Below are 27,901 nucleotides of genomic sequence, written 5' to 3' on the forward strand. Positions count from 1 at the left end.
GCTAGGGATGATGGGAGCTGTAGTCCCAAAACAGCTGAAGGGCCAAGTTTGGCCATCACTGTTATAGGCAATCCAGCTAATCAGGTCACAGGTGTTAGCAGGCAGCTGAGAAAGATACTCCCCAAATTGCTTCCCTTTTTACTCCCAAGCCCTGAAAACTGGCAGCCAATTAGAATCATTCTTCTGTTCTGAGCATGCCCAGACCTTTTCCTTTGCAAAGCAGCCTGCTGAATTGTGGGTAAAGCCCCATTTGCTGGGAGCCCAGCCAGCAGATGAGCAAAGCAGCTTCCCCCCTTCTGTTATTAATGGCTTTTCCAGTGGAAGGATTATTGGTGCTTCTGTGAAGGAGCAAGACTGCAGGGCAGTGGTGCACCAAGTGTGAGTCTGTATTTTATTTTTAAAGTTATATTACTATTGTATTTGGGGAATGGAGCACTTATGTCTCCTTGTTTAGGTAGCTGTGGGGTAGATTACTCTCAGAGCTTGTACATAAAATTGTGTGGTACACTTTCAAAGGGTAACAAACCCATCACTCACAGCAGAAATGAAAAACAGGAAATGTATTGTTACAGGATTTGGGGGTTGGTTTGAATGATACTTTGGGTGTCCTCCAAGCCTGTGGTTTTGTTAAGGGAGAAGTACATTTTCTTTCCTTTTGCTAAAATTGTGCTGGTGGCATACTCCACAAGGCTGTTGTGAGGAGAAAACACTACAAAACACTTGAACAAATTTAAAACAATATTACAAATGTAGAAAACTGCAGGGGGTGGTTCAGATTCCTGTCCCAGCATTTTTCCTGCACTTGAAATCTATTGCTCATAGGCAATAATATCCTAGTTGGTGTTTTTTTTAGGTTTGTTTTTGTATTATTCCAAAACTCCTTTCAGAATGGGGGGGGGGGCGGACAGGTGGGAGATCATCGTCTTTTACATTTAAATCACTACATCCTTCGAAAGAGCTCAAAGTAGCAAACAAGGTATCCCTATTCCCCATGTAATACAATCCTTGTGAGGTTGGTCAGGCTGAGAGGCCATGTCTGGCCCAAGGTCTTACAATAAGCTTCATGGCCCAGTGGTGATTTTGAAACTCTTCTCTTAAATCCTAGTCCGATTAAGAACCTACCACTTTATTCCATATTCTGGAAAGTAGACCTAGAAGTCACAAAGCTGGAGGAAGGGATCATCTTTTCCCATTGTGCTGGAAGTTTATGGAGGCCCTTGTGCCGCCTTTTAACTCTCCCTTGGCCCTGCCTCTGCAACCTCTGAGGCCTTGCATAGTTGCTCTTCCAGGTCCAGTAGCCACCACTGGAAAAGGCCCTCTCTGTTGCACATACCTGTGTACTTTTCTTGTAGGTGGGACACCAAGAAGGACTTCCTCTGATGGTCTTAATAACTAAAAATTTGATACCTGGCTACCAGGAACCCTAAGACTGAAATTCTAGGCATAACTTACCTTGGAGTAAGCCCCAGTGAATACAATAAAATAAACATGCCTAGACATGGGCCCTGTCCACACTTCCACTTGTGCTGTGCCTAAAAAGCACAGATCTCAGTAGGGTTATTTTGCTTCCTTTGCATTTTCTAGGCATGGGTCTGAGCAGTTTTCCCCTTGCCCTGCTCACATCAGCAGGGCTGGGGGGGGTGGTCTTGTCCTCTGGGCAGCCCAGGACCTCCATGTACTCTGTGCAGGCTTGTGCCCCAGGCAAGCCACTTATTGCTGCTAACACAATTGTTTGACTTCACCCTCAGGGGCACACTCCATTGTCTCAGAACAGATGGATGCCAACATCTCTATATAGCAGGAATGTCACATCTTCTGTTACACACTGTGTTTGTGTGTGGGACACATTAGATAAAGAATTTGCCTAGGAAAGCTGTATTCTAATAACACTAAACTGCAGGCAGAATTTGGTGGTCATTTTTGGGTGGATTTGTAGAGAAGATAATGTGCAAATGGAAGGATTTGCCATCAGTGTCTGGAAGTGACTCCTTTTTGCTTTTGCTGTTGCCGTACTTGATAAAATAGCATCATGTCAGGCATATAAATCTTGTCCCAATTAAGTAAAGATTCAGAGGAACTCTTGTGCTCATAGGTGTTACTGAACGGAATTAACATCTAGTTTTGTATTGCTTAAATTCAGTATTCATACCACATAAGGGTACCTTCACTTTTGTTTTATTCTTACAAGGGACCATGGTGTTTGTTGCAGAAATGTATCCATTTTCATGTTCATCAAAGCTGTGGCACATCACATTTTAGGTTACCAAAACTTGAATTTACTATGTGTGGTCCCAATGTTGTTCTGGCAGCCACAGGCATATTATTTCGATGTTCGCTGTGTGAGGGAAATCTTTTTACCACCACATGAATCTTCCTTAGTAGAACAGGAAATGGGTCCAGGATGTGTTGGTGCTTTGGAGCACAGTGTTTGTTTCATGCTTTCAAAGGGTAAAGTGGCGACTCAAATGTACTGATTGTAAAGTACAATCAGAGATGATAATCCACTTGATTAATTCAATATCAAATATGTGATCTAAATACTAAGGGCTATAATGAGGGAGTTTATTCATTCCTTTACTGGGTTGTTGTGTGTGTGTCTTGCTGCCTGCATTTTGATCTTTGTTTATAAATAAAATTCTATGTTGTAGAAAATGTGATATTTGGCATATGGTGCAATATCACAGCAATTAAATTTGGTTAAGGAATGCAAGCACACCAAACTGTTATTCTTGGAATGAACTGCAAAGAACTGACGTAGATAATTTCTGTGCAACATGGAAGTTTATGCGTGACTAATGACTGTGCAGTGGTGGCATGATAAGCGATAGATGGTTTAACTGAATGGGCACCTAGCAGGGGGAAGTAGGTAAATTTATGAAGAGGTGCTGGAAATCAGAGATTTTCAGCCTGTTCATTCCCTTCCTGCACAAAGTTACATCTATTGACACTCAAGGAAGGCCCTTCCATGCCTCATGCAGATACACCAGCCTATTCCTGCACAGCACTCTTCCCCAACCTGGCGCTCCTTGAGCTGTTCGTAGAGTTGGAAGGGACCATGAGGACCATCTAGTCCAGGCATAGGCAAACTCAGCCCTCCAGATGTTTTAGAACTACTACTCCCATAATCCCTAGCTAGCAGGACCAGGGGTCAACGATGATGGGAATTGTAGTCCCAAAACATCTGGAGGGCTGAGTTTGCCTATGCCTGGTCCAGTCTAACCCCCTGCAGTGCAGGAATATGCAGCTGTCCCATACAGGGATTGAACCTGCAAGCAGCTGAGTTATCCAGGCTGATGGTAAACTCGCAACTCCCTTCAGCTGCAGCCAGCATGGCAAATGGTCGTGGAGGACGAGAGATCCAGGCTGGGGGAGGTTGCTCTAAAAGTACACATGAGGGAATGACTCCTACTCTTTGGAATATAAGCCTATGCACGGAGGACTTAGAGAGGAGTGGGATAGTGTGTCCAGTTGTAGGAGCTATATAGAATCCCCATGGGGATTGCTCTCATGTACGGAGAGCTACAGAATGAGGGGAAGGGCAACTATTCTGCACCAAATGTATGGACCAAATCAGAGCCCTTACGGGTGACATAATATCCTAGCTCATTAGCTTTTGTGTCCCACCAAAAGTTTCAGTGGGATACAGCTTGAACCCAGTAATCTGTGTCCTCAACTTGTTTTATAAGACGGGTTGTTTTGAACATTAAATCAGGAAGCATTGAGTAGCACCCTCCTCACACTCCATTTAATTAATATACCACCAGTCTTGCTGGGCTGGCCCATGGGCTTGTTCTCTTGGCTCTAATTAATGGCAGCTTTTACATAACATTGTGAGATACTTTATGTTCCCTTTAGAGCTTTTTTTAATTTAAAACCCTCTAATTTTAAATCCCTTCATTAGTGTTCCTCACAGCAGGAGCAGCAACTAAGCATGGTTTGTATTCTGGTGACATCTTCTGGATGAAGTTGTTGCTAAACAGAACTATCAATGCAGCCCTTCTTTGCTCTAGCAGTTTTCGTCTTTCTCTGTCTAGTGAGTATATGCATAGTGTAGAGAGGATTCTACCCAGCTACGTTTTTGTAGGGTTGCAGGATTAGTATATTTAAATCAGAAGATTGAGGGGCTAAAACATATTCACAAATTAAAGCTGAAAGGCCCAGCCTATACAGACATGCTCGGTCCCTTGTGCCATTCCCTCACGTCCAGGCTAACATTTAATGTTACTTCTATGACTTAGGATTTATGGGATGCTTTACCCCATACAAAGTGTCTTCACCTCCACTAAACCATACAACAGCTTTGGAAGGTAGGCCAGTAGTATTGGCTGAGAAACAGTGCTTTGCTTGTGGCAACAACCAAGTTCAAAGGTGTGGCAGTTGTTCAAACCATGGGACCTTGTAACTCCCATCTTTTAGGGCCAGACAAGACATGCTAGAGATGTCTTTGCAGTCAATGCATGCATTTTTAAAAATGCAAACAGCTAGTGCTAGAAAGCTGCTCTTGCTCTTCTTCCTTTTCACAGGCTAGACATGTGGGTCTGCCTGTCCGCTTCCCCAAGCTGAATGTTTGTGTGTTTAACATGTGCATGTAGCCGTGTGTGTACACATGATCAAGGTATGTGGCCTGTTTTCAATGTGACCCTCGGTCCAAAAAAGGTTAGTCACCCCTGGGCAAACATGTCATCTGCTGAAGTGGACTGCAGTGTGTGGAAACTTGTGCCCTAAGAAATCTAGCCTTTCAAGGTGTAACCTCATTGGTGTGTTTTATTTCGTTCTGATTCTTTGTTTGGAGAAGCTCACTATAATTGTATGGTGTGTGTCTTGGAGGGGATTGCAGTCATTTTTCATATAGAGTTGGGAAGCAAATCTGTAACTCCCCAGTCTGAGATACAATGTGGTACAAATCCTGACACAAATGAATGTGCCATCTACAGCATCTTTTAAGTGGCCATGTTTGGACATCCTCCTAACAAGAACAAGCTGCAGTAAGTCTTGACTGGGGCTGGGCGATATCTGGTTTTCAATATCACAAGATATCACCAGCTGAACATAGCAATATTTTGATACATCACGATGTTTGAAATAAGGCTGGAACTATGTAGAGGTGAATGTGGCAATGCCCTGGCAATTGCTACTACTTACGGATCTAACTCTAAAACTGATAAATTTTTATTTACCTTCAACAATATTGTGAAACTGTTGTGTTATAGTACTACTGTACTGATAATGTTTAAATTAGCACATTTTCTCTAAAATTAAAGCTGTAGACGTAATTCAGTAATTATCAAAGGTAGGGTGGGAGAATGTTTCCTAAAAATTTAATGCCAATTCACATTCACTGTCACTTTTATTCAAATATATTCCACTATTGAGTCTTAGTTGAATGTGTGCATCCTAGAACACCATTAGTTATTAGATTGTTAGTTAATTTTCTTTTCTAAACCAAGCCAAAATAGAAATAATGAAATGGATAAATTTTAACAGAACAAAAAATTTCTAAACAAAATGGTATATTTTTAGTGCCAGGGTAATTTTGTGTGTGTGTGTGTGTGTGTGTGTGTGTGTGTGTCCCCTAACCAGAAAGAATGGATAGGAATTTACAGAATAAAAAAATATTAAACAAAAATATATATTTTTGCAAGGAAAATTTGGTGCATTTAATTATATGAAAATTTACTCAATGATAGTGTGCTTCAACTGTAACATTACATATTTCTGGAGAATATATTAACATTAATATAGTAATCTGTTATTAATAATAACAAATGTGTGAGAAAGCAAAAGGGCAAGGGGAGAATTAAGAAGAATTCTAGGGTAGGGAGAGGGTCTGGAGGAGCATAAGGAGGGAGACACACAGACACACAGACAATTGCGTACAAGTGCCTGGAGGGAAGTTCCCGCTTGCAGGCTGTTGAGCTCTGCCTGCTCAGGAGATGGAGCGCTCAGGCGAACTTAGGCTGCATGCATGCGCACACACGGTATCTCCAAGGACCATTTTTGCCTGCCGCTGAGGAGGCAGAGGAGACGGAGAGCTAAGGCAGGGAGTTACCCTGCAGTGCACTTTTTGCATCAGCCTGCTGCTGCTGCTTTTTTACTATCGCACACAAACGCACACAAGGTTCATGATATATTGCCAGGTAATTTTTAAAAAACGGTTATCACAATTTGCTCTTAATATTGATATAAGACAGTATATATTGATATATTGCCCAGCCCTAGTCTTGACTTTGAACACTTCTCCCTCTCCTCCTCTGGTAGAGTTGTGAAGAGACTGGAAGCTTTTGCTTCAGATTTCTATTAACCAGAAACTGTGGTCAATAGTAAACTACAGCTTGCATAACCTGGCCACCATTATAACATATTGTTTGCAGTTGGCTTGTTTCAAACATTACACTAGCACATGATGCAGAGCTGTATGCGTATCTTGTATCTGAAGAAGTGTGCATGCACACGAAAGCTCATACCAATAACTAACTTAGTTGGTCTCTAAGGTGCTACTGGAAGGAATTTTTTTTATTTTGTTTGCACATGAAGGAAACTGTAGGTGGTCTCATAAAATCATTTCTGTCCCTCACAAGTTAACTGTTTGAAATTCATGATTTCTAACATGGTTACAAAGCATAGTCTTTGCCTCTAGAGTTATTTGATGGGACATAGGTAGCATAATTATATTTGATCCAGAAATCTATTGTGATCATTCAGAAAGACACAGCTTCCTTTTATAAGGATTCCCCATTCACATATAGAGGGAATGGCTCCATGTAGATAGGAGAACCTAGATCAAGCACAATTCTATTTAACTGGCATTCTTCATATCCCTCCCCCTTCATAGCATGAGACTAGTGAGGTTCACATGGGAGGAAAGTCCATATTCAGCTGTGCTCACCCTCCAGCAAGTGTACACAGGAATGCAGAATGTACAGATGACACATTTCCCAAAGCTGGTATGTTTAAGCACAATGTAAACTGAAAACAAAACAAAAAGTCTAGATTTTGTAACAAAATTTATTTTTGCTCTGTAGATACAAATCCAAACATCAAACAAATTGAGTGGAAAAATACTAGTAATTAACAATGAAAACTTTTATTATTTAATAAATAGAACTTTGGCATTCAAAATTCTAGCTGTAAACTCTACTAAAAAAGAAAAGTTACAAAAATAGGCAAGAATGACAGGCCTGAAGACATGAGCCAACCAGTGGCTCTTTAAAAATAAAATAAAAACAACAACACTGGATGCATTTCGATTTAAGTCATGACAACTCTATGTACACGAGGTATTCTGAGTGGTTCAAAAACTGAACCCAATTTTGAAAAACTACCAGTCTTGGGAGACTGATCCAGTACATATCTGCTGTGCTTTTAAAGATAGCCCCTTTTCCCTTGCCTTCTCCACTGATTATCAATGATGTACTATACCTAATATATACAAAATTAATACATTCTGTTTAATGTTCTTCATATACAGAAAAGCTGGAAAATAAAGATCAGACTGCTTTCTCAAATATTGACCCACAGCTTTTAGAAAATATTTCTATTTATGAAAGTTATTTTTCACAAGCCTACAAGCTAAAAAATAATACTAATAAGCAGAGGAAACAAAGTGCAACAACTTGATACTCTCATAACTTCAAAAAATTAGATTATTATTAAGCCATCAGCTAAAATAAAAGGCACAAAGGTACACAGAAGTGGAATAGAACTATTGAATAAGCTATTGGTGTGTTTGATTTGTTAACTCCCCCTTTTTTAAAATATCCACTGGCTTTTTCTAAAGTAGTAACCTTACCTTCCACTTTGGATGAAATGGCATCCACATCCAGAATATTGTGTAAAATCTCTTTCATGCAGAGAGATATACCAAATATACAAGCGGATTTACAGAGGCATTATTGAATGACAAATTTGGTTATCTGTAATTGAGTGAATTTAGCCCCAGCTTAGGTTTCAGGCAAATGAAAATGGATACTTTGCCTTGCATTTCTTCTCTCTCATTCCAGAATCTGGCGAGAAATAATTCCTCTCCATTTTTTACAAAAGTAAAAACCAAAAATTATGAGAGAGAGAAATAACTTTGGTTCATATAGCTAATTTTGTTATGTTTTTAAAAGAAATCTCTATCCAGAGTTGGTGTCTGTGGCAACCTAATTAACTGAAATTCAGATCTGCTGTGCTTCTAAATCTACACACCTAAAGCTGAAGGTTTAATACCTAATCCTAAACACATTTAATTAGGTAATCTTGGTGATTTGGGGCTTACTGTTACGGCTTACTTCCAAGTGTGCATAGGATCATATACAAGCGGCCTAACTGGACTTTAAAGTCAAGTTTACATAACCATTTTGAACTGACCTAAATATGACGCTACAAATTTTATATGGCATATAAATAATAGCATTAGTTATATCCAAAAACAATTTTCCAAGTTCCTTTTTGAAATACATTCTTGAATTACAGTAGTTACTACAAAATGCCATCTACACAATTATAGAAATACAACCTGAAATATGAAAATTGCTTGTACATTTCTTTTCATGTTTTCTAATAGATAAAACTGCAGCTTTCATTCATTCATAATATATTTTTCAGCCCTTGGGATTGTCTCTCATATCTGTGGCAAAAGGTTGTCATGACTAAATCAGCCTACTCAGTAATGCCATTGTTAACCACTTCTCTTAAAAGCTAGTATTAGTTAGCTTCACATAAAATACGTTGAACGGGACCAACTATTTTTTGCTGAAAATACCCATGCATATCTTACCTATTTTTTTAAAATGGCATTGTAAACCGATGGGCTCTTTAGCTACTTAAACAGCAGGCCTTGCATTATAACATTAGTTCAAATAATATAATACTGCGTCCTTATGGCTCACATAAATTTTGCCCATGGCATTTCGGTCTTTGGCTACCACCTCCTTTCATTCTTTAACCATGACTGAGACAAGAGAAGCCTGTCATCAGTAAGCGGAAGCTTCCTTCCAAATGCAGGTTTTCTTATAGGTTCTAGCAATTGTGTGTAACAGTGGCTACTGTTTATGGTATCACCATATCCAGTGCTAAAAGATGAGCTCATGTCAGCAAAACAAGATCATCTTTGGATGCGCTGGGTATGTTCAGAAAGGGTGGTTGAGTAGCTGAACTGCAAATGCTAGTAGTCACACTCCCTTGCACTGTGCATTTGATAGTAGCATGAAAGGGGCCTATTTGTTTACAACTGAAAACTGTGAAGGCCTTCAGGAGAGGAGGAGCCATGGCCAGTAAGTACATGTGCTGCTCCCCTTCACACTCCTGCCCAAGCATGCAGCTGCTGAGGGGGTTGTGGCCAGTGACATGATCCTGCTACCCTCATGCTTTCACTGAACATGTGGAGAAGTCTCAAAAGGACTCTGGAAGAATGCCCAAAGTTCCTGCGGAACATGGGCTTTATTCTTAGAAAATTGCTGAGCAAATGTTGCGCTTCTTCAAGGGTTATACGTATACCTACGTACAAATTAAGATGCAGTAATTTCTTCCATTACTCAATTACTTAATTATTCCCCTTTATGAGGTTTTTAAAATAGTAACTCCACTATTTAGAGAATATTCTTGTTGTTCAGCTTTCCATTTCCAAAGAAGAATATCAGTCTTTTTTTTAAAAAGCCAAGGGCTCTAAAAACTTGCTTATGCAAACAAGCTTTTAAAAAACACACTATTTCAACGCTTCATTTAAATGAATTGGGAGGGGACGACATTAACTGAAATAAATAAGTTTATAGATAACAAACAAGGAGGTCAAATAAGTCCTAGAGCAAGGCTAAGAAAATACTGAGTGTCATAGAGAACGTTGCACAGAAAAACTCCCTCCTCTATTTTGGTGATTTTCAATGGGTGCTGCATAACAAGGCGGAAATGTTTGCCTATTCAAGCGAGGGCAGGAATCATGCTTTTCACTCCGATTTGGCTTCATGATGGCATAATGTGGCCACATTTAACTGGCTGTGTGATTACTTGGTATTATCATACTGCCTATGTGAACCCTGACTGACTGTGATTATCTCAGAAAGAGCCCCATGTCTTTTTTTTTTTTTTAGAAGACACCAAGGCTGCAGTCCAACGAAATAAGAAAGTGTAAATAGCATGCAAAAGATAGAATAATATGAAGTCAGGACAGCTGTGAGCATTCTGTCCCCTCAATGCCTACATTTTTGTGGCCAGACATTTGGCAGAGTCTTGTTCCTAAGTGCTTTGCAAAGCTTCACTGTCTCTCTAACTGGGTTATCTTCCACAAGTAATGAAGGTAATGAGTAGATGATGGTAAGGACTTAATTTATATGAAGTTTATATTGCCTAATTTACAACCAATGTAAAAATTTAATAACTTCTTCAGTTTCTTTGTCCCAAAACTATACTGTTTACAGACAGTGGGAGGAATTCAATGTCGTGGGTAAGGTGATCGTTCTGTCAGGGCAAGCGTTTCCGTTAGATAGAACAATTTGCCTCTCCTACCACCACACTCTGGGTTTCTCCCAACCCCTAGAGCCTGTTTTGGGAGGCACACAGGGGGAGGAATGAGGGAAAGTCCTGTTGCACAAGCAGAAGAAGACCTTGCACAGGGTTTTTGCTGACAGACTTGATTAGTTGATTCCTGCCCATTAGTTCTATTTTAAGTCTCTTAAATATTTTTTTCTTGGTCTATGGTGATGCTGTAGTCTCAAATTTATGGCAAAGTTCTGTTTATAAAACAGAAGATGCAACAGTGAAAAAATACTTTAACCATCAAGTCATCTTTAAGACATCTCTACAGCATAGCACGTTGAGTCAGTGTCTTATCACACTTTCAGTTGCTTCCTGGCGTGAAAGTAAATTGATTAGAATTATTTTTCACCATTCATGCCCTCATCTGCATAGAAACAAACAAAGCAATTCTTAACTTGAGTACAATACCACCTAATTAGACCTACTTTCTAATAACTGTAGTGGGGTTTGCAGTTGTTAGTATTTTAAATTCAAGCAATTTGTTTTATGTTGTAAGGACGGAGGACTAAGTACTTTCATGCTTACAAAGTTGTTTCAAGATAATACTTACAAATCTCCATTTGAAAACACTGAACAGCAGTTAAGATAAATACTAAAATAAATTTCCACAGACAGAAGTCAGGACAGTGTTGATCAAGAAACACCCATTTAAATAAATATAACTCTGGGGAAAAATGACTAGAATAGGTTTTTCTTTTTTTGAAATAAGTACTATCATATGCAAATAGTATTTCAACATAAACCAACAATGTAAAATGGAGACATAACATATAAAACTGAAAATGGCAACCTTTTCAAAAGAAGCTCTTGCTCACTTTTAGCTATGACAGTTGGCAAGACCAGTCTATAGCTTTCTGCACATCAGGGCCAATTGTCATAAATAAGCAAAACGTACCTTATTCTCTTTTTTCCTTTCTCTTTCAAAAGGAAGCACTTCGTTGCTTTATATAATTGATTGTCAGAATAAAGTGACAGCAGGCTTGACTTGGCAGAAAGGATGTGTATACTTTAACACAGCAAAATAGAGCAGTCTGGATTACCAAGTGATTTTGGGTACATTGCTTCCTAATTCTAGAGCACTCCTATTGTAACTATCCACCAGGAACAATGACTTTCAGAACACATGAATTAAACATGTTTCTTTTAGCTTTTAAGCTTCCTGGGTGCTGGAGTGAGCTCCTGGAGAAATTTAAAGTAATTAGGTATTGATTATAAGGATGTAATATTCTCCTGCTCTTTCTGTGTGGGTTAAAAAAACCCTTTCTAGCCTTTACACCGCCGTGACTACCTTTTGGGTTGAATGACTGTGTTAACCCTTGGCCAATCCTCTGGGGGTGACCACATCACACTCTTGGGCATAATACACATGAAGCCCAGATGTATAGGCAAACATGCAGCCTCCCCGCCTCACATGATCCATGAAGATGAACTATTTGGTATCAAGGAGAAGTTAATTTGCATCCCCATCAGGGTGCTGGTTGGAGCCCACTCCAGCGAGGTGCCAAAATCAATGGGGTCCTGAAGGGTCAGAAAAAAATGCTTGTGGTGTGTATGTCCAGGTCAGGTCCCAAGAATGGGGCAGAGGAAGGTTAGCCATCCATGTATAATGCACCCAGGTCACAAATGAACTTAATTGACAGCAAAGTTTCCACACTAATATAGTGCAGAAGAGGCTCACAGGATGACAGTTCAATTCTCAGGCCTGAACTTCTTACGCTTTATTGAAAATATAGGAGCTTATGTGCTGCTTTGTCTAAGAGGAACACTGATGATCAATGGACATCAATTGCTAAGTAAAATGACCTTTACCAAGCTGAGATGGCAAACATTGCAAGGTAGGCAAGCTACCTTTGTGTGTGCCTGCCCTCAAGCAGTCCTTCTAAGGAGCCTCCATGTCATCATCCAGTTTTAATACCTACACACGGCAGGGCACTTAAAACTTTTTCCCCCTAGTAAAATTCTCAATACTGATCTTGTACCCTAAAGCTTTGCTGAAGGGGGGGAAATGATGCAGCAGTAACTGCAGTGCCTTCTTCTGACACTTAAGTTTTTTGACTCCAGAAGACAATATGGATGCTTTTACAGACCATGTCAGAGGAAACAAAATCCAACATTTCCAACAGAAACACATTCTTCACAGCTTTGACCTACATTCAGTAGTTTTGAAGAAATCAGATCTCTCGTGCAGCACGTCCCGTTCTCTTCAAGTGACGACTGCTTCACCGGCATGAACCTACATGCAAACGCTTGAAACCCTTTGATCTGGCACACGGAGCATGTCTTCCAGTATGGCTCCTTAACATAAACACAAGGAACTAAAACCAGAGCAGCATTTAATAACTTAAGTCACTGTTGCCGTAAGCCAAACCTTTTATCACTGTGTAATGCAATTTTCTCCCATGTCTTGAGCATAGCAGTCTGATATTATAGTCCTCAATTCATCAATATCTTTTCGTAACTGACACACCTCTAAGAGTTTCTTTGAGAGAGTTTCTGTGCTGTGGTAATTCTCATCTTCAGATGAGCAGCTCATTGCTGAAATTATAATAAAAAGACAAAGACAGCTTAGGTAAACACACCTAACTTTGATTTAAATATTCCAGCCAATGTTTGTTTTCGTACGTTGAAAAGAAAATATGAAAATGTGGTACTTTCCCTTCCACAAATGTGAAAGAAAGTGGGGGGTTTTATACTGGTTTCTTGCCAACAATGCAACAAGAATGGAAACATTCAGAAAGTGATTTTGGTTAATCCCCCCCCCCCCGAATTAACAATGTTGCTGCTCTAAATGTGAAGTATCCCACTTCAGGACAAGGTTTACTCTACTTCAGATGTGGGTCAGAATCAATGTTGCGCTGACAGATGCAAAGGCACCCCCCCTTCCTCACAGCCACCCAACCAATCTGCTTGAGAGGGTCCCCCAACCCTCTAGCAGATTCTTGGTTGTGTGCTTGTAAGGATAAGTCTCACTTGCAGAAGCAAAAATCAGTTGTGCAGGTGGGACACGACACCTGACTGCTTAGAGACACAGAGAGTGTTATGCACATTGGGTATGCTGTTCAAAAGCTTCAGGGGGCGCAAGCAAATAAGAGGATCTGCTTCTGAAAAGCTGTTTCCATGCACTGTTTTTAGCTCACCAATGCAGAACACCAGCATTTAGCCTACACAGTTGCTCTTACAATATCTGTTGCTTTCTTTGAGATGAGCTGCTTTGCATACATCATCATTATTATTACACTGCTGTACAGTTTTTACAAGGGCCGCAAGCTTTAATTGGCATTAGTAGGTGAGGCTATGAGTTAAAGCTCACGTGCATATTTCCGAAGCGATTTTAGCTCCAGTGTGTTGCAGTGTATAATGGTGAATGGAATAATAATCATGATGTATGAATTTGATTTCCTGAATTGCTGGTGTAAACGGAACTGGACTTTACCTTATTTTTGCAGAGCTGTTCACTGTATCCATTGCTAGTCACCACCAACCTTCCTCCATTTTATTTATGTATGTGTTAAATTTATACCCTGCCCTTCCATAAAAAATTTACAAGGTGGCCAACCCCCCCCCAACCCCCCCCCAACTAATTCACAAACAAATAAACAATATAAAAATCACATAAGAGCAGACAAAAATAACAGCAAGTTTAAAATATAACTAATTAGGAATGCAGGTTGAAATACAGAGCAGCAGAGCAAACCAAACCAGACCAGTAGGCCAAACATCTGTGTAAATTAAAAGGGGTTGCCTGTTGGCAGAAGGCCATCAACAAGTGAGCCAAGCAAGACTAGTACTGAGGCAGAAAATAAGGGCAGGAAGGCGACTTGTAGGGGAGCTACAAGGAGACAACCATTCTAATACGCCTTCCCACAGATTCTGGAAGTACAGAAAAGTCTAATAATTCCTGCATTCTTTTTACCATCCATAAATGTAACTTCTCTTGTTTTATTTTACTGTTACAGTAAATTCTAATCCTAAGTAGGTAAGAAGCAATTTTAAAAAAATCTTGTGGTTACTAAATGCCAAACCGGAAGGTTTCTGTTTGGTTGTCAACATTATAACTATGAAGTACAAGTCACCCCCCGCAAACTTGCTCTTTCTCCCTGGCCATATTCCTGGATTTTACTTGTACAGATATGTCTTCTCATTGTTCAAATCACTTACATCTGATTCCCAGCAGTAAGGACAGGTTAGGCTCCTTGCCCTGAGCTCTGTGGGTAAGAATACTGCAAAGTGCTTTCAAGTCAAATAAACAGTGAGACATTTCCTTGAATAACTGATCAGCCACAGGTAGTTTTTCAGCCACCGGCTGTCTGGACAGCTCCATCTGATGAATCTGTTCCCTCAAAGATGCATTTTCTTCCATAAATCTTTGGTTCTTAATTAGGGAGATAGAAAATAAAAAATGCAGACATTTATTCACTGGTTCTGTTTATTAGAAAAATTCTATAAATAACAGGCATAAGTTATTTCGGAAGCTGTTGTCCATTTTAATGAAAATGAGTCTATCTCTGAAAAGGAAATGGTGTGGGAAAGCAATAAAGAATGCTCACCACCATTAAATTCTGCTTGTGAATGTCTAAAGGCATCTTGAAAATGGCTGTTGGAAACAGAAGGCTGGACTTGGAAGACTTTTATTTAATCCAGCAAGGCATGTTTACAATATACTTTTTAAGGAATACAGTGGTACCTCGCAAGACGAATGCCTCGCAAGACAAAAAACTCGCAAGACGAAAGGGTTTTTTGTTTTTTGAGCTGCTTCGCAAGACGATTTTCCCTATGGGCTTGCTTCGCAAGACGGAAACGTCTTGCAAGTTTGTTTCCTTTTTATTAACACCGTTAATACAGTTGCGACTTGACTTCGAGGAGCAACTCATAGAACGCGGTGTGGTAGCCATTTTTGAGGTTTTTTAAGACTTTGGTGATTTTTGAAGCTTTTCCAAAACTTTCCCGACACCGTGCTTCGCAAGATGACAAAACTCGCGGAACGAATTAATTTTGTCTTGCGAGGCACTACTGTATTCCCAGAAGATTTCTCAATCATGCACACAATTCAATAAATGACAAAATGTGTTTTATTACCCTAGACAGGGAATGACAAACAATTAACTGCACATGATGCATCTTCCCTCCACCACAAAAAATAACAAAACAACGCATTATGGGGTCAGGATAAGTCTCACAATCCCCATGTTTAAACTGATAAGTTGCCTTAGCATTTCATCTTGAAATGTAAGTTTCTAGTATAGGTTCAATTAATATCAAAGTCTTAAGTATGCATTCCAAAAGATCAAGATGACAATACTTGCTTGCTATAGGATATAAAATATCGAAAAGCCTTCATTAGTTAAACTTTATAAACAACTCATCCTGATCCAGAAAGTGCGCACAGGGTCATATTTTTAGATGTAGATTCAATTTCTGGATAAAGTCTATTACTGGGATTCAAAGAGTGACACTGGGTACACCCAAAGATTTGGCTTATTAGTGGAATTTCTGACATTCCCTCTCCCCTCCAGCAGCAACACACAATGCTATATCATAAACTGCCCCCCCCTTAAAAGTGAGTTGCCATATAGTCCTGTGGTGTGGGAAACATAACTCCTCTGTGAACAAGCAGGACTATCTCTCCAGTTTTTTGGTTCCTAGCCTAAATGTGTAAAAAGGCTGTTGCTGCTACATGAGCTGCGAGTCCTTGTATCCTTCATCTTATGGTAAGCAACTGGTGGTCCTTCTCCATCACCAGACTAGTGATCAGTGAGGACAGTGCCAATCACCTGTTAGGACTGGAATGTGAACACCATATCTAGACACAGTATTTCTCCTTCAAGTGACAGATCAGCTGTTTGTGGCAACGATTGTTATACCGAGAATATCGCCACTTACCTTGTAGTGTCCAGAGTTTCTTATCTTTAAGAGAAATTATTGTTTCTCGTATTGTTACACCTCATCCCTTCTCAGGAATGCAATTTTGTGATGTATTTATAGAATAGAACAAAATGGTGACATGGTAGACAACTGGCTCAAAAGATGCGATCTCAAAAACTTACTTCAAGTAGCGTCTTTTGTAACTGCTGTACACTCTTATCCTTTTCTTCAAGTTCACTTTTCTGTTTTTGAATTGTCACTTTTCCTTGCAAAAGCTTATCTTGCATAGACTAGGGGGCAAAAAAAGAGAAAATCACCTTAAAGCATGTAGTCCAATAAGCCTATAGCTCAAACACTGTCAGTTACATTTGCTTCTGCTTGTAACTTCAGTCTTCTAGGAGCACTTTAGGCAAATTTATGCTGGCTATTGTGCTGACCAGTCTCTCGAGCTGGGAAGGTCATTTAGACTAAGGTGTGCAATTTTGGGGCCTTCCCTGCCAAGTCTAAAAATTTGATCTACTGGATTCCTGTCCTCGGCTGGCTTCAAGGAGGCAGATGCTGATGCATCTGTTCAGCAGCAAAAAAAGTCCCCACAACTTTTCTTGTGGGGAAGATGGAGAGGGAGCATTTCAGCTTCAGCCAATGCTCAATAATGCTGGGGCAGAACCAGCAGTGGCTGCAAAAGTAGCCCTTTGCCTTTACTTCTTCTATGGGATAGAGAGGCAGGGGATGTAAGGGCTTTAGTGACTGCTCAGGAAGGGCTCTAGCTCAGTGGTCTTGCATGCAAAAGGCCAAAGGTTTAATCCCCAGCTTCTCTAGGTGGGCTGGGAATGTCAGGAATGCTGGAGCACTGCTTCCAGTCAGTGTAGATAATATTGAGTTAGACGGACCAATGTTGTGACTTGCACACAATGGTGTGAGGCAGATTCCTATGTTCTATGTACAGCAGTGAGGCTTCTGCTTCTCTTGTGAATGACAGCCAAAGAAACACACACACACACACACTCTTACTTCCCGGTATCTTAAAACCAGTTAAAACCAGTTTCCTTCCACAAACTTACTGGATGTACCTAGGCATGTACTTAAATAACCACTAACAAGTGAACTTTAGTGGTGTGCCTAAACTGAATCATATTATGCTTGGAGACCTGATCCATCAGAATGCGCATCCTGTAATAAGGATTCAATCTGGGTATATCCCCAAGGTCTGCTAGATACCCAGGAGTTTCACTTAGTCCTCTACAGTGTTTAGCATAGGGGAATAAGAATGGGAACTGCTTGGTTTCTATGGATGGGAGTGTTTATCCTGTAACAGTTGTGGGATTTGTCATTAATACTACCCTATCAAGGAACCTCTTTAGCTTTACTTATGTAATAGCTACACAAAACATGCCTTCAAACAAATACAGGGAAAGAAAAGAACTGGGCTCAACTAACATCTAACTTTTACAGTAGTACCTCAGGTTAAGTTGTTACAGTGATACCTCAGGTTACATACACTTCAGGTTACATACGCTTCAGGTTACAGACTCTGCTAACCCAGAAATAGTGCTTCAGATTAAGAACTTTGCTTCAGGATGAGAACAGAAATCGTGCTCCGGTGGCGTGGCAGCAGCGGGAGGCCCCATTAGCTAAAGTGGTGCTTCAAGTTAAGAACAGTTTCAGGTTCAGAACGGACCTCTGGAACGAATTACAGTGTACTGTACACTGTAATTCGTTCCGGAGGTCCGTTCTTAACCTGAAACTGTTCTTAACCTGAATTATGGGGACTGAGAGGTCCCCTCAGTCAAACTCTGGAGGTCCAATACCCATAGAGGATCCTTCAGGGCGAGATGGTCCTTCATGGTGGGTCAGCTTTCCACTCCCACCTTCAGCTTTTACTTCTGCAGTGCTCAAAGGAACCAGGGCAGTCTCTGAAATCCCCAAAGGTGTCCAAGAGTGGGCTTAGTTTGCAAAGCCCCCTGGACACCTGGCAGGTAAAGGGTTTGTCTGACGAAGAGCACATCTCCCTCACATTTGTAGCAGCCGTTGTGTGTGTGTGTGTGTGTGTGTGTGTGTGTGTGTGTGTGTTATCTATCAATCATCTCTTGAAATCCTGGACTGAAAATCTCAGAAGACAAAAGATACACTCATCTGTCCAAATCATACTTTTTGAGAGGTTCAAATTAGCTGGAAAAATACCACCGATGAATTTTAAATAGACTTTTTCTGCACTGTGTCTCAAATTATTGTTCAACACAATCTGTTCCAAACTTTCTTCCTTTTTTTATTACATATCTTAACCACAAAGTGTCAAATTTATGCTAATTTAATCCATGACTAGCAGGATGGATTTTTTTTCAAGTTTAGTTTCCCATTATTTAAAACACAGCAAAGCTTCACACCATGGGATAGAAATACAGCTACCAATTCTACAGTTCAGTTTCTGGCTTTTAACACTTTCAGATATTGGGGAGGGGTGGGGACACAATCTTTCCTGGCTGTGAATTAATTGCTTCATAGTCTCTGAGAGCTGAGCAGCAATTAGTTTGGGTCCCAAGAGACTCAAGTCAACCATGGTTAGGACTTCCCATCCCTGCATGCTGCAGTGCCATGAGCCATGGCTGGAGTAATGCGGATCCCCTGACCTCAACAGCCCTTGGAAAAGGAAAGAGGAACTGATTTGCTTCTAGACCAAGGTCCCTCTTTCCCCTTAGTCCTTGCTTCTCTTCATGCTGTCCCTCCCTGCCCACAATTTCCTCTCAACATATCCTGCTTGCTTCTGGTGCTTGTTTGCCTACCACTGTCAGTTTAGCTATTCAGGTTCTTTCCCACAACCCTGCTCCTCTTCTCATCATTCAGCAAACTGGCCATTTCTTGATATTTATATAACCCACAAATAATATAAATAACTTTTAAAAACAGCTAAACATCACTCCTACTTTGCATGAAGTGCTGACTTGATGTTTAGTATGAAATTGCTAGGTTTTGAGAAATGCATCCATGTAATATAACCGTTCCTACTTTTATAGATTGACAGAAGTTATTTTTTTCTTCTGCTCAACGTGTTGGTTAGTCAACTGCAATATCACATATGTCCATGCTTGTGCTTTGCTGGTTTTATTTGGCTGGAATCTAGAGTGTTAAAATTGTTGTACTCTAGGCATTAATAAAAGTTAAGCTGCAAAGGATGACAAGTTCCAACTCATTCTCCTCTTGTAAAGCTTTCAAAGGGGATTTCTCCTACTTTATGTTACTCTCCATCCAAGCATGCTGTATTATTGTGTGCTGATGTTTACCCATATACTCTGATGACTGCATCCTTAAGCAAAGCCTAGCATCCATTTCCAATTGACTGCAATAAATTCCCTCTGAATAAAATTGGAGTTTAGACTTGTGCTATGATATTACTCTGCTACTGGATACCATGTCTTGGGAAAGTATGTTCAGTTTTATGTTTCAGATTAGCAAAAGGCAACGCTTGGGAGGGATTTCACACGTTACTGTAACATACAGTGGCATTTTGGGAATATACTTTATGGGACATGGCTTATTAACTACAAGATCAAACTAATTATCTGGCATTTAATAAAGATCTACAATCATATCATAGAATTACGAAGTTCAATCTAAAAGTAAGGTGGGGCATGTACAGAAAACTTATCTATGTGATGTTATGCACGGATAACTTCACATAAATCAGATATGTAAGGTTTCCTGGATGAAATGGATCCTTTTTTCATTTGGCTTCAATCTTAATTACAGGATACAGTGTGTCTTGGCTGTTCTACTGAACAACCTCTGCTGGGAACCAGGCAGGAGGAATGCATTCCTTTTGCTTCTGCTGGACATTTCAATCACCTTCAGTACCACTGGCCATTGTATGGGCTGCCTGGCTCAGATGGGTCTTGCTTTGCCATGCTCTCATTCTTTTGGCAGGAGAATTTCTTAGGACAGTACTAATAGACTTCTGTTTTGCATCTTGAACATTAGCCTATGGTGTCCACAAGGGGATCCATCTTCCACTATGCTGATCAACATCCATATGAATCCGCTGGGAGACATGATTTTGGGATTTGGACTTCAGTATCATCAATACGTTGATGACATCTTACTCTTTCCAACTGACTCCAAGAAGACTGTTGAAGTACTGTTCCTACTAATGAAGCAACTCCAACCTGAGTCACACAGGTACAGGTTTTTTAGAACAACCAGCTGAATGTTTAAAGTGGTCTCATACAGGGCTGGGCAATGTATCACAAGTTAAACATCACACTCTGGTGCACTGTGATGTTGAAACAACAAGCTGCATTGGCCCCAGCCCCGCAAGGCAGTTTCACCCCAGTGTACTGGGGGGCTGGCAAATCTTGTTCCCAGCTCATGCGTGAGGTATTGGGGTTCCTCAACTGAGGGGGGGGGCAGGAGCAGTTTAAGAGAGCCCCCACGCCAGCTCTGCTAAACTGTTTTCTAAGGAGTGTGTGGCTACCCATGCCTCAGCAGAGCAGTTTAAAGAAGCCAAGAAGTGAACAAGTTGTATCAGCTGTTGATGCAGCTTGCTCCTCCCTCTGCAGTATGAGGGGTAGAGCGTGATGGTGGTATATTGCAGGTGAAACCACCGCCACTCACAAGTCCCTCTGCTACCAGCTGCCCAGGCAGCAGAGGGACTCAGGAGCAGTGGCAGTTTCACCTGCAATATACTGTCAGATAAAGCTGCCATCGTACTCTGCCCCTCATACCAGTCCTGGGTGATATGTCACCCAGGCCTAGTCTCCTATCAGTGTGCACGTTTCAGCTGTGCAAAGGAGCCATTTTCAGATGAGTTGAACCTCTGAAATAATCCAAAGATATCACATCCAAACAATTGTTCAAGGAACTTTAGTGTTTGTGTAATTTCTGAATAAATCTTTTGGGACATGGTCAATCACCAGACAGCTTCTCTACGTTGGTTTTTTCTTAATTTTAAAAGTAATATTTCTAACATTCCTTGTTGCATTTTATAATGCTTCCATTAAACAGTTTGTAGATTATTAAAGACCTGCTCACATATGCTATCGTTTGGTTTTAAAAATCACTTGTCTTATCAAAACTTGATCATACTAACATATTTTGCATGCATGCCTGTCTTGTCTGAAGGTTAGTCCACACTTTGCCTTTATTTATAGAATTTGTATGCCACCCTATAACCGGAGGTCTCAGGGCGGTTCACAGAACAAGATCAACATAACACAATATATATACACAATCAAAATAAAACAACAACCCAGTAAACCCCCCCCCCCATTATTTTGTTCAGTTTGTAGTGTTCATATATAATTTTTGTGCTGATGTTACGATTGCCGGAAGCTCTCTTGATGGTCTTGTGGTATGAATAAGGGAGAAAGGGGTGTACTGCTTCTGCTGCCTCAGCTTGTTTTGACAGCTGGATGAGGGCAGCAGGCCCATGGGCTCCAGTGGCGAAGAAATGCTTCCTATGTGCACATGATTCTGACTGCGTTTTAAAGGGGGCTGAAACAAGCAAGCGCCAGACAGGCCTGGGCAATGTATCACCCAGGACCGGTATGAGGGCCAGACAGCAATGACTATTCACTCAGCGATATATCGTGGGTGAAACAGCAGCTGCTCCTGAGTCCCCCTGCCTCCAGAGAGACTCAGGAGCGACTGCTGTTTCACCTGCAATATACCGCTGGGTGAAACAGCCCTCTTGCTCTCATACCACCAGCAGACGGCTTCTTTAAACTGCTCCACTCAGTTGAGCAATTTAACAAAGCCCCAGAGGGGCTTGAATAGCTGAGAAGCGGGCAATTGAAGGCAGCCTGCTTCTCAGCTGATCACCCCCCACCACCTCTCACAGACAGCTGCCAAGGCAGAGGGAATTGAAGCCACACAGATAGCGCATTCCTGTGGTGGCCTCATCCACTCCTGCCTTCGCATGGGACAGAGAGGTAGCCCACCTGTGCGAAAGCAGAGGGAGCCCTGAGAATGGGGCCTGACAGGCACCGCTGTCCAGCTGCCTTTGCCCAGGAGGGTGGGCTGCATCTTTTCTCCTGGACCTGGGAGCCCACCCCTCTAGCTGCATCGGCTCTGGCCCCGGGATGAAACCACCTGGGCAGCAGTGGTGACAGTTTCACTCCGGTGCCTGGCAGGGCTGGGGCCAATGCAGCTTATTCCACCCTTTCAACATCGCAGTGTATCACCAAATTGCAGTGTTGAAAACCTAACATTGCCTAGCCCTAGACTTCAGCTTTAATTCTTGTCATGCATTTCTTCTTCCCTGCATTATGTTTATGTGAAGGTTGTGGCATCATTCAAGTATTCAGAGTATTTATATGAAGCCATTCTGTCTTGGGAACCCAAAGCAGATTACAAATAAAAGCACAACTACAATTAAACAGTGTAATATTATAGATTACTGCTGTCTCATGAAGCTCCTAAGGGCAACCCTTCTTTTCATGGAGAGGATGCATCTTCATCAATAGTAAGGCTAAGGTTAAACGCCTGAAAAACACAATTCATTACCTGAATCTCTAAAGTCATCTCGGCAATCTGATTCTGTTGATTGTCTATGACCTGTTAGGAGAAGAACACACAAAAATGCTCTTTGTATCTCTGATGTATCTGTCAAATTTTTGTGAGGTCAAGGTATCTAATTTGTTGTAAGCTTGGGAATGGACGCAAAGGACACGCAGTGCTATAAAAAACACAACAACTTAGGATGCTGCAAGATCAGGAATGAAATTAGTAACAAGAAAAGCCTTATGATGCTGTGGGGGCAGTTATGGGGTAGGGGAAAACATGCTCAGAAATGTGAGACAGAGGGTGTCTTGGTCTGCACTGCCTAAGAGCACAACCGCTTAGTGGGGGCAAGTAGTCAATCAGCAACTGCAGAATTACATGTGCCTGACCTCAACTGCAACCTCCCACCCCCTGGGTGTGGAGAACACTGAGCTAGATGGGCCAATGGTCTGACTCTGTACATTACTATTTCTGGGGGTATTTTATCCTCCCATCTTTACTGCCACCCAGTGGCACCTGCCAGTGCTTCACCGGCTGCTGTTGGAAACATATATTGGGGCAGGGAGACACAACAACAGGTTGACAATATAGTAACAGCAAACATCAATAGCAAAAAGAGCTCTTCAGACACAGGTAGATCATCCCAGTTTAATGAATGTACCTTGCTAGCTTTCTCATTTTTCTCTTTGAGGCTTTCGTTTTCACTCTGAAGCTGTTTTGTGTCCAACATAGGAAGGCGGACACCATCTTCCAGGCATTTTTCTACCTTCTGTTGCAGGCTGTAGTTTGGATTTGAAAAGGCAAAAAGAAAGCAGAAATTGCATACCAAAACTCCAGAGTCAAATCCTGTGCAGGAAATAAGTAAGCTCTGCAAAAGTGAAAGATTCCGTACACAGATTCATTCTTGGAGATGTTTTATGGTTAATGCATGCTATTGGAGTGGGTTTGCACATTTATGTTGACAGGTTCATTTTAAGAAATGATCCTGTAGACAGCCAATTCTTCCTCTGAGAGTGCCATCAGAACCTACAGCCCTTTATAGCAGGGATGGTACCCTCCAGATGCTGTTGCGACTGCAACGTCTAGCATTCCTGACTACTTACCATCCTGGCTGAGGCTGATGGGAATTGGAGTCCAAAACCTTTTAGAGGGCACCATGTTGGCCGCCTCAGTGTTACAAGAGATTAACTAGAATTGCAGCATGACTTGGTGGATATCTGAAATCAGGCTTCCATAGGACTAGCTGCCTGGGGTCAGCAGAAATTTCCCCAATCTCTGGTTACGCAGAGTCCTGGGTAACCTACCCCTGTCAACAACACTCAAATGCCCCAGCACAGGGAAGAATCACACTTCTGCTTCCCTCCGCCTCATCTTTCAAAAATGAAAACACGAATGATGACAATGACAATTGTTGTTTAAATTTAGAAACAAGACTCTGCTTCAAATATTTATAGACTTTCAGGAGACTGCAAAGCCACCCTGGTGGATTACACACTCACAAATGCAATAGGTACCAGATGTAAGATGGAAACAATGCACCCAGTGATCTGGCTAACTGTCCCAAATACCTAACCTTTCATCATTTGAACAAAGCTTTTGTGGCATGCACTTTTAAGCAACGTAGGGTCACGAACTGAAATGTCACATGTTTCAGACTACTGGAAATTAAATTCTAAAATGGCTTCCATTACCTTTATTGCATAATTTCAAATGAGTGCTCCTTTAGCTTTTGCTTTTTAAAAGCCTTTTATAAAACAATAGATTCTAAATAAAACAATTCTAAATAAAGTAGTCTGTGCTGTAGTGACATTCTCACATTTTAACATCCATCTCAATTGGTATCCTGCTTTCTGTTTCTTTGGGGCTGGAAGAACCAGGTTGGGGAACAGTGGGAAGGCATGCTCTGCCTCCCCGCTGTCCCCCGAGCTTGTGGGGCTGGCGATGGGGAGAAGTGCACTGATCCCGGGACTTCAGGCAGCTCTGTGCCGCCATCTGGAGCGGGGCGGGACTTAGCGCCCCGCTCCCGGTGGCCGCGCAGAGCTGCGCTGACCCCGGGACTGCAGGCAGCTGTGCGCCGCCATCCGGAGCGGGGCGGGACTTCGCTCCCCGCTCCCGATGGCCGCGCAGAGCTGTGCTGATCCCGGGACAGCAGGCAGCTCTGCGCCGCCATCCGGAGCGGGGCGGGACTTAGTGCCCCGCTCCCGATGGCCGCGCAGAGCTGTGCTGAGCCGGGGACTGCAGGCAGCTCTGCGCAACCCTCGGAGCTGGTCTCCCGAGGGTTGCGCAGAGCTTCCTGAAGCCTGGAGAGCGAGAGGGGTCGGTGCGCACCGACCCCTCTCGCTCTCCAGGCTTCAGCGAAAGCCTGCATTCGCCCCATAGGGCGCACACACATTTCCCCTTCATTTTTGGAGGGGAAAAAGTGCGTCCTATAGGGCGAAAAATACGGTAGTTAGAAGACCTGAATCCTCAGCAACCAGGCAGGCTTTCTGTTACATCCTTCTCAGCTCAACCTCATATTTCTCATTTTCAACCCTCTTTCCCTAAAAGCAGCAATTCAACAATGCCCACGTATTAAAAATGATATTGCTGTAGTCTGACACATCTCAATTGTGCTTTGCAACATACTGCATCATTGCCTTCTGTGTAGTGCAGTCTGGCGTTTGACATTACAACAGAGTTCACGTGAATCTCTTCACCAAAACTAACCTGACGCAGAAGGGAATAGAAAGATCCTAGAGAGTCATAAACAACAGATCAAGTTAATTATTCATACCTCTGCACTGCTGTTACCAATTCTTTTTCTTTCTTCTTTTGACAAACTAGCTGCAATTCTTGTTCTTTACACTGTGTTTTGGACTCTTCTAGAGCCTTTTCGAGCTCAGCCAAAGTAGCTTTCAGCTGCTTGTTCTTTTCTTCAAGAACTTGAAGCTAGAGAGAAGCCAAAATATTTTTTTATATAGAAGCAAATATATTTTTATATAGAAGTATGTTTACTGTAGATCAAATAACCAACGAAGTGTTGTTGTTGTTAATTTATTCATACAATGCTTTCGAACACAGTAATACAATACTGGGTTAATAGAACAGAATATAACTGAATTTCCTGATGTGTATAACAGGACACTGAATTGTCAGGTGCTTTGTAACCATATGTTGCTCTTCAGTGGCAAGTATTATAATAGGCAATGGGGTGCATTTTGTTTCTATGTGGATGGATATTCCACTGATGTATGATTTGAAGTACAGTAGATGCTTGGACACCTTTATCAGAGTATTTTTCATCCAGACCCACTGATGATTGGAGGATTTAATTTTTTAAAATCATATGCATAAGCTCTGATATAAACAAGACTTAAATACTACATAATCTGAATCCAGCTTTACAATATTTTATTGGCAACTCAAAAGTGTTGTTTGCCCATATCAGGTTGCTTAGTTGTATTTCCTCCTACCTTTCATTTGTCTGTATTTTTTTGTTATTTTAAAATGATCCGTGTACTATGATACATTGAGTTATATTTGCAGTTCTTTTGATGTGTCTGACTTTTTTATTGCGTCTCAGTGCTAAATGATCATGAACTATTTCTTTTCCTATTTCTTGTCATATGGTATTCTTTAACATGCTTCAAGAATCATATTGTTTGCAAATTGGAGATTTCACAAAGGGTAGGGTGGGGGGAGAGACTGAGGCAAGCAATGTTTCCAGGACCTCTGAAGGTCATGGATCAATCACACTTTACCATTCTCAAGAGGTTTGCTTCGAGAAGCAGAAACAAACAAAAAGGGAGTCAAAGCTTCAACATGATGTTAGAAATGGAACAGTTTAAAATTTATTAGAAAATGGAACATTGTCTCAATGTGTTTTGGAATATACAGTAACTTTATTCAGGAGCAAAACCATTTAAAATTGTATTCCACATATTGTAGTCATTTGTTCAAAAGAGGTTTCATCAAAATAGGAGGGAATAGATCAAAATGCAGCAGGCACACTGAACTTTCAATAAATGGTTCCACTTTAAGCATGTTTCTGAAGCTTCATCTCCCCCCCCCTTTTTTTTTTGTTACCAGGGTGTTCCTTTTTTGGGCTCTCGTTTTATAAAACATCTGCAATCATGGGTCAAACCATCAGTCTCCTTGCATTATTAATTACATTGCATTTTGATTTTTTTTTAAATTATGCATAACAAAGGCCCTCACTTCTGCTGACTTTTCTTAGATATGTGTCTGGTGATGATGATGATGATTATAAAAAAATCTTAATGTAAACATTGCAGCAATGTATTACTATGCCAGTCAAGAACAAAAGAAACCAGATACTGTTTGTTCCCTTAACAGAAAAGGAACAGAATATAGATGAAGAGCAACAAATTAAACCTTCGAATTCTGGCAACTGCAAATTTCTTATTAAATCATTGAGCACAATTCACTAGAACATTATGAGATCTGTGTACGAGCTTTGGGGCAGCACTCAAATCACTTCTACAGGGCTTATGCAGAGATGTTACAGGCGGTCATGACCTTTTAATGTTTACCCAAGGACATTGTGAGCAAGTATTATGTTCTGCAATTCATAATATGCATTTAGCAAAAGCTCTAGGTGAAACACAGATTACCTGTTTACTTTGACTTTCAACATCATCCAGTGTTGGCAGGTCAGCCAGGTACTTTTCAAGAGTTTCAATTCGTCTCTGTTTCTCTTTGTTTTGCTCCGATTCTTTTTGGCATTTCTTTTTCAGGCTGCTTATGTACCTGTCTCTAGTTTTGAGCTAGAAAGAGAGTAATATTGCATCTCATTCTTTGAGGTCGGAATAAAATATGCACAAGGTAATTTGAAAGATTTCTTTGATACTTAAAACTCAGCAGATTCTGAAAGTTATTTTCTCAGCAGGGAGTAGAACTGTTTTTATTTAAAAGATAAATGGATTGTTATAGGTCATTTATCTTTTTAAAAGCTAAGAGCTCTTGCTGACTATTTCCATAGCTAAACATTTCTTTACTGTTTAAAAGTAGTTAGATGTGTGTTTATCTAAAG

At 41.0% G+C, this 27,901-nt stretch overlaps 1 protein-coding gene and 2 long non-coding RNA genes across 10 annotated transcripts in view; 2 read left to right on the forward strand and 1 right to left on the reverse strand.

Moving 5' to 3' along the window:
- LOC310704467 overlaps positions 1-22,760 on the forward strand; it is a 32,489-nt gene extending 9,729 nt beyond the window's left edge. For 2 of the 3 annotated variants that reach the window (XR_014524787.1, XR_014524788.1), the window contains 2 exons: positions 20,122-20,237; positions 20,350-22,760. This is a non-coding gene — a long non-coding RNA (uncharacterized lncRNA). The remainder of the gene's footprint in view (positions 1-20,121; positions 20,238-20,349) is intronic. The other variant, XR_014524789.1, reaches the window with a different exon arrangement.
- CEP85L (centrosomal protein 85L) overlaps positions 6,992-27,901 on the reverse strand; it is a 131,304-nt gene continuing 110,394 nt past the window's right edge. For all 6 annotated transcript variants that reach the window (XM_083497768.1, XM_083497767.1, XM_083497770.1 and 3 more), the window contains exons 8-14: positions 27,483-27,635; positions 25,643-25,797; positions 23,531-23,648; positions 22,873-22,923; positions 16,560-16,667; positions 14,674-14,887; positions 6,992-13,050 (exon numbers count right to left, since the gene is read on the reverse strand). In XM_083497768.1, coding sequence (XP_083353894.1) covers positions 12,890-13,050; positions 14,674-14,887; positions 16,560-16,667; positions 22,873-22,923; positions 23,531-23,648; positions 25,643-25,797; positions 27,483-27,635 — 960 coding nt within the window. In that variant the 3' untranslated portion in view covers positions 6,992-12,889. The remainder of the gene's footprint in view (positions 13,051-14,673; positions 14,888-16,559; positions 16,668-22,872; positions 22,924-23,530; positions 23,649-25,642; positions 25,798-27,482; positions 27,636-27,901) is intronic.
- On the forward strand, positions 25,806-27,135 carry LOC310704471. Its single transcript, XR_014524796.1, has 2 exons — positions 25,806-26,032; positions 26,116-27,135. It is a non-coding gene; the product is annotated as an uncharacterized lncRNA (long non-coding RNA).

The sequence above is a fragment of the Podarcis liolepis genome, assembly GCF_965112155.1.
Source record: "Podarcis liolepis genome assembly, chromosome: 3".
Taxonomy (NCBI): Eukaryota; Metazoa; Chordata; class Lepidosauria; order Squamata; family Lacertidae; genus Podarcis; species Podarcis liolepis.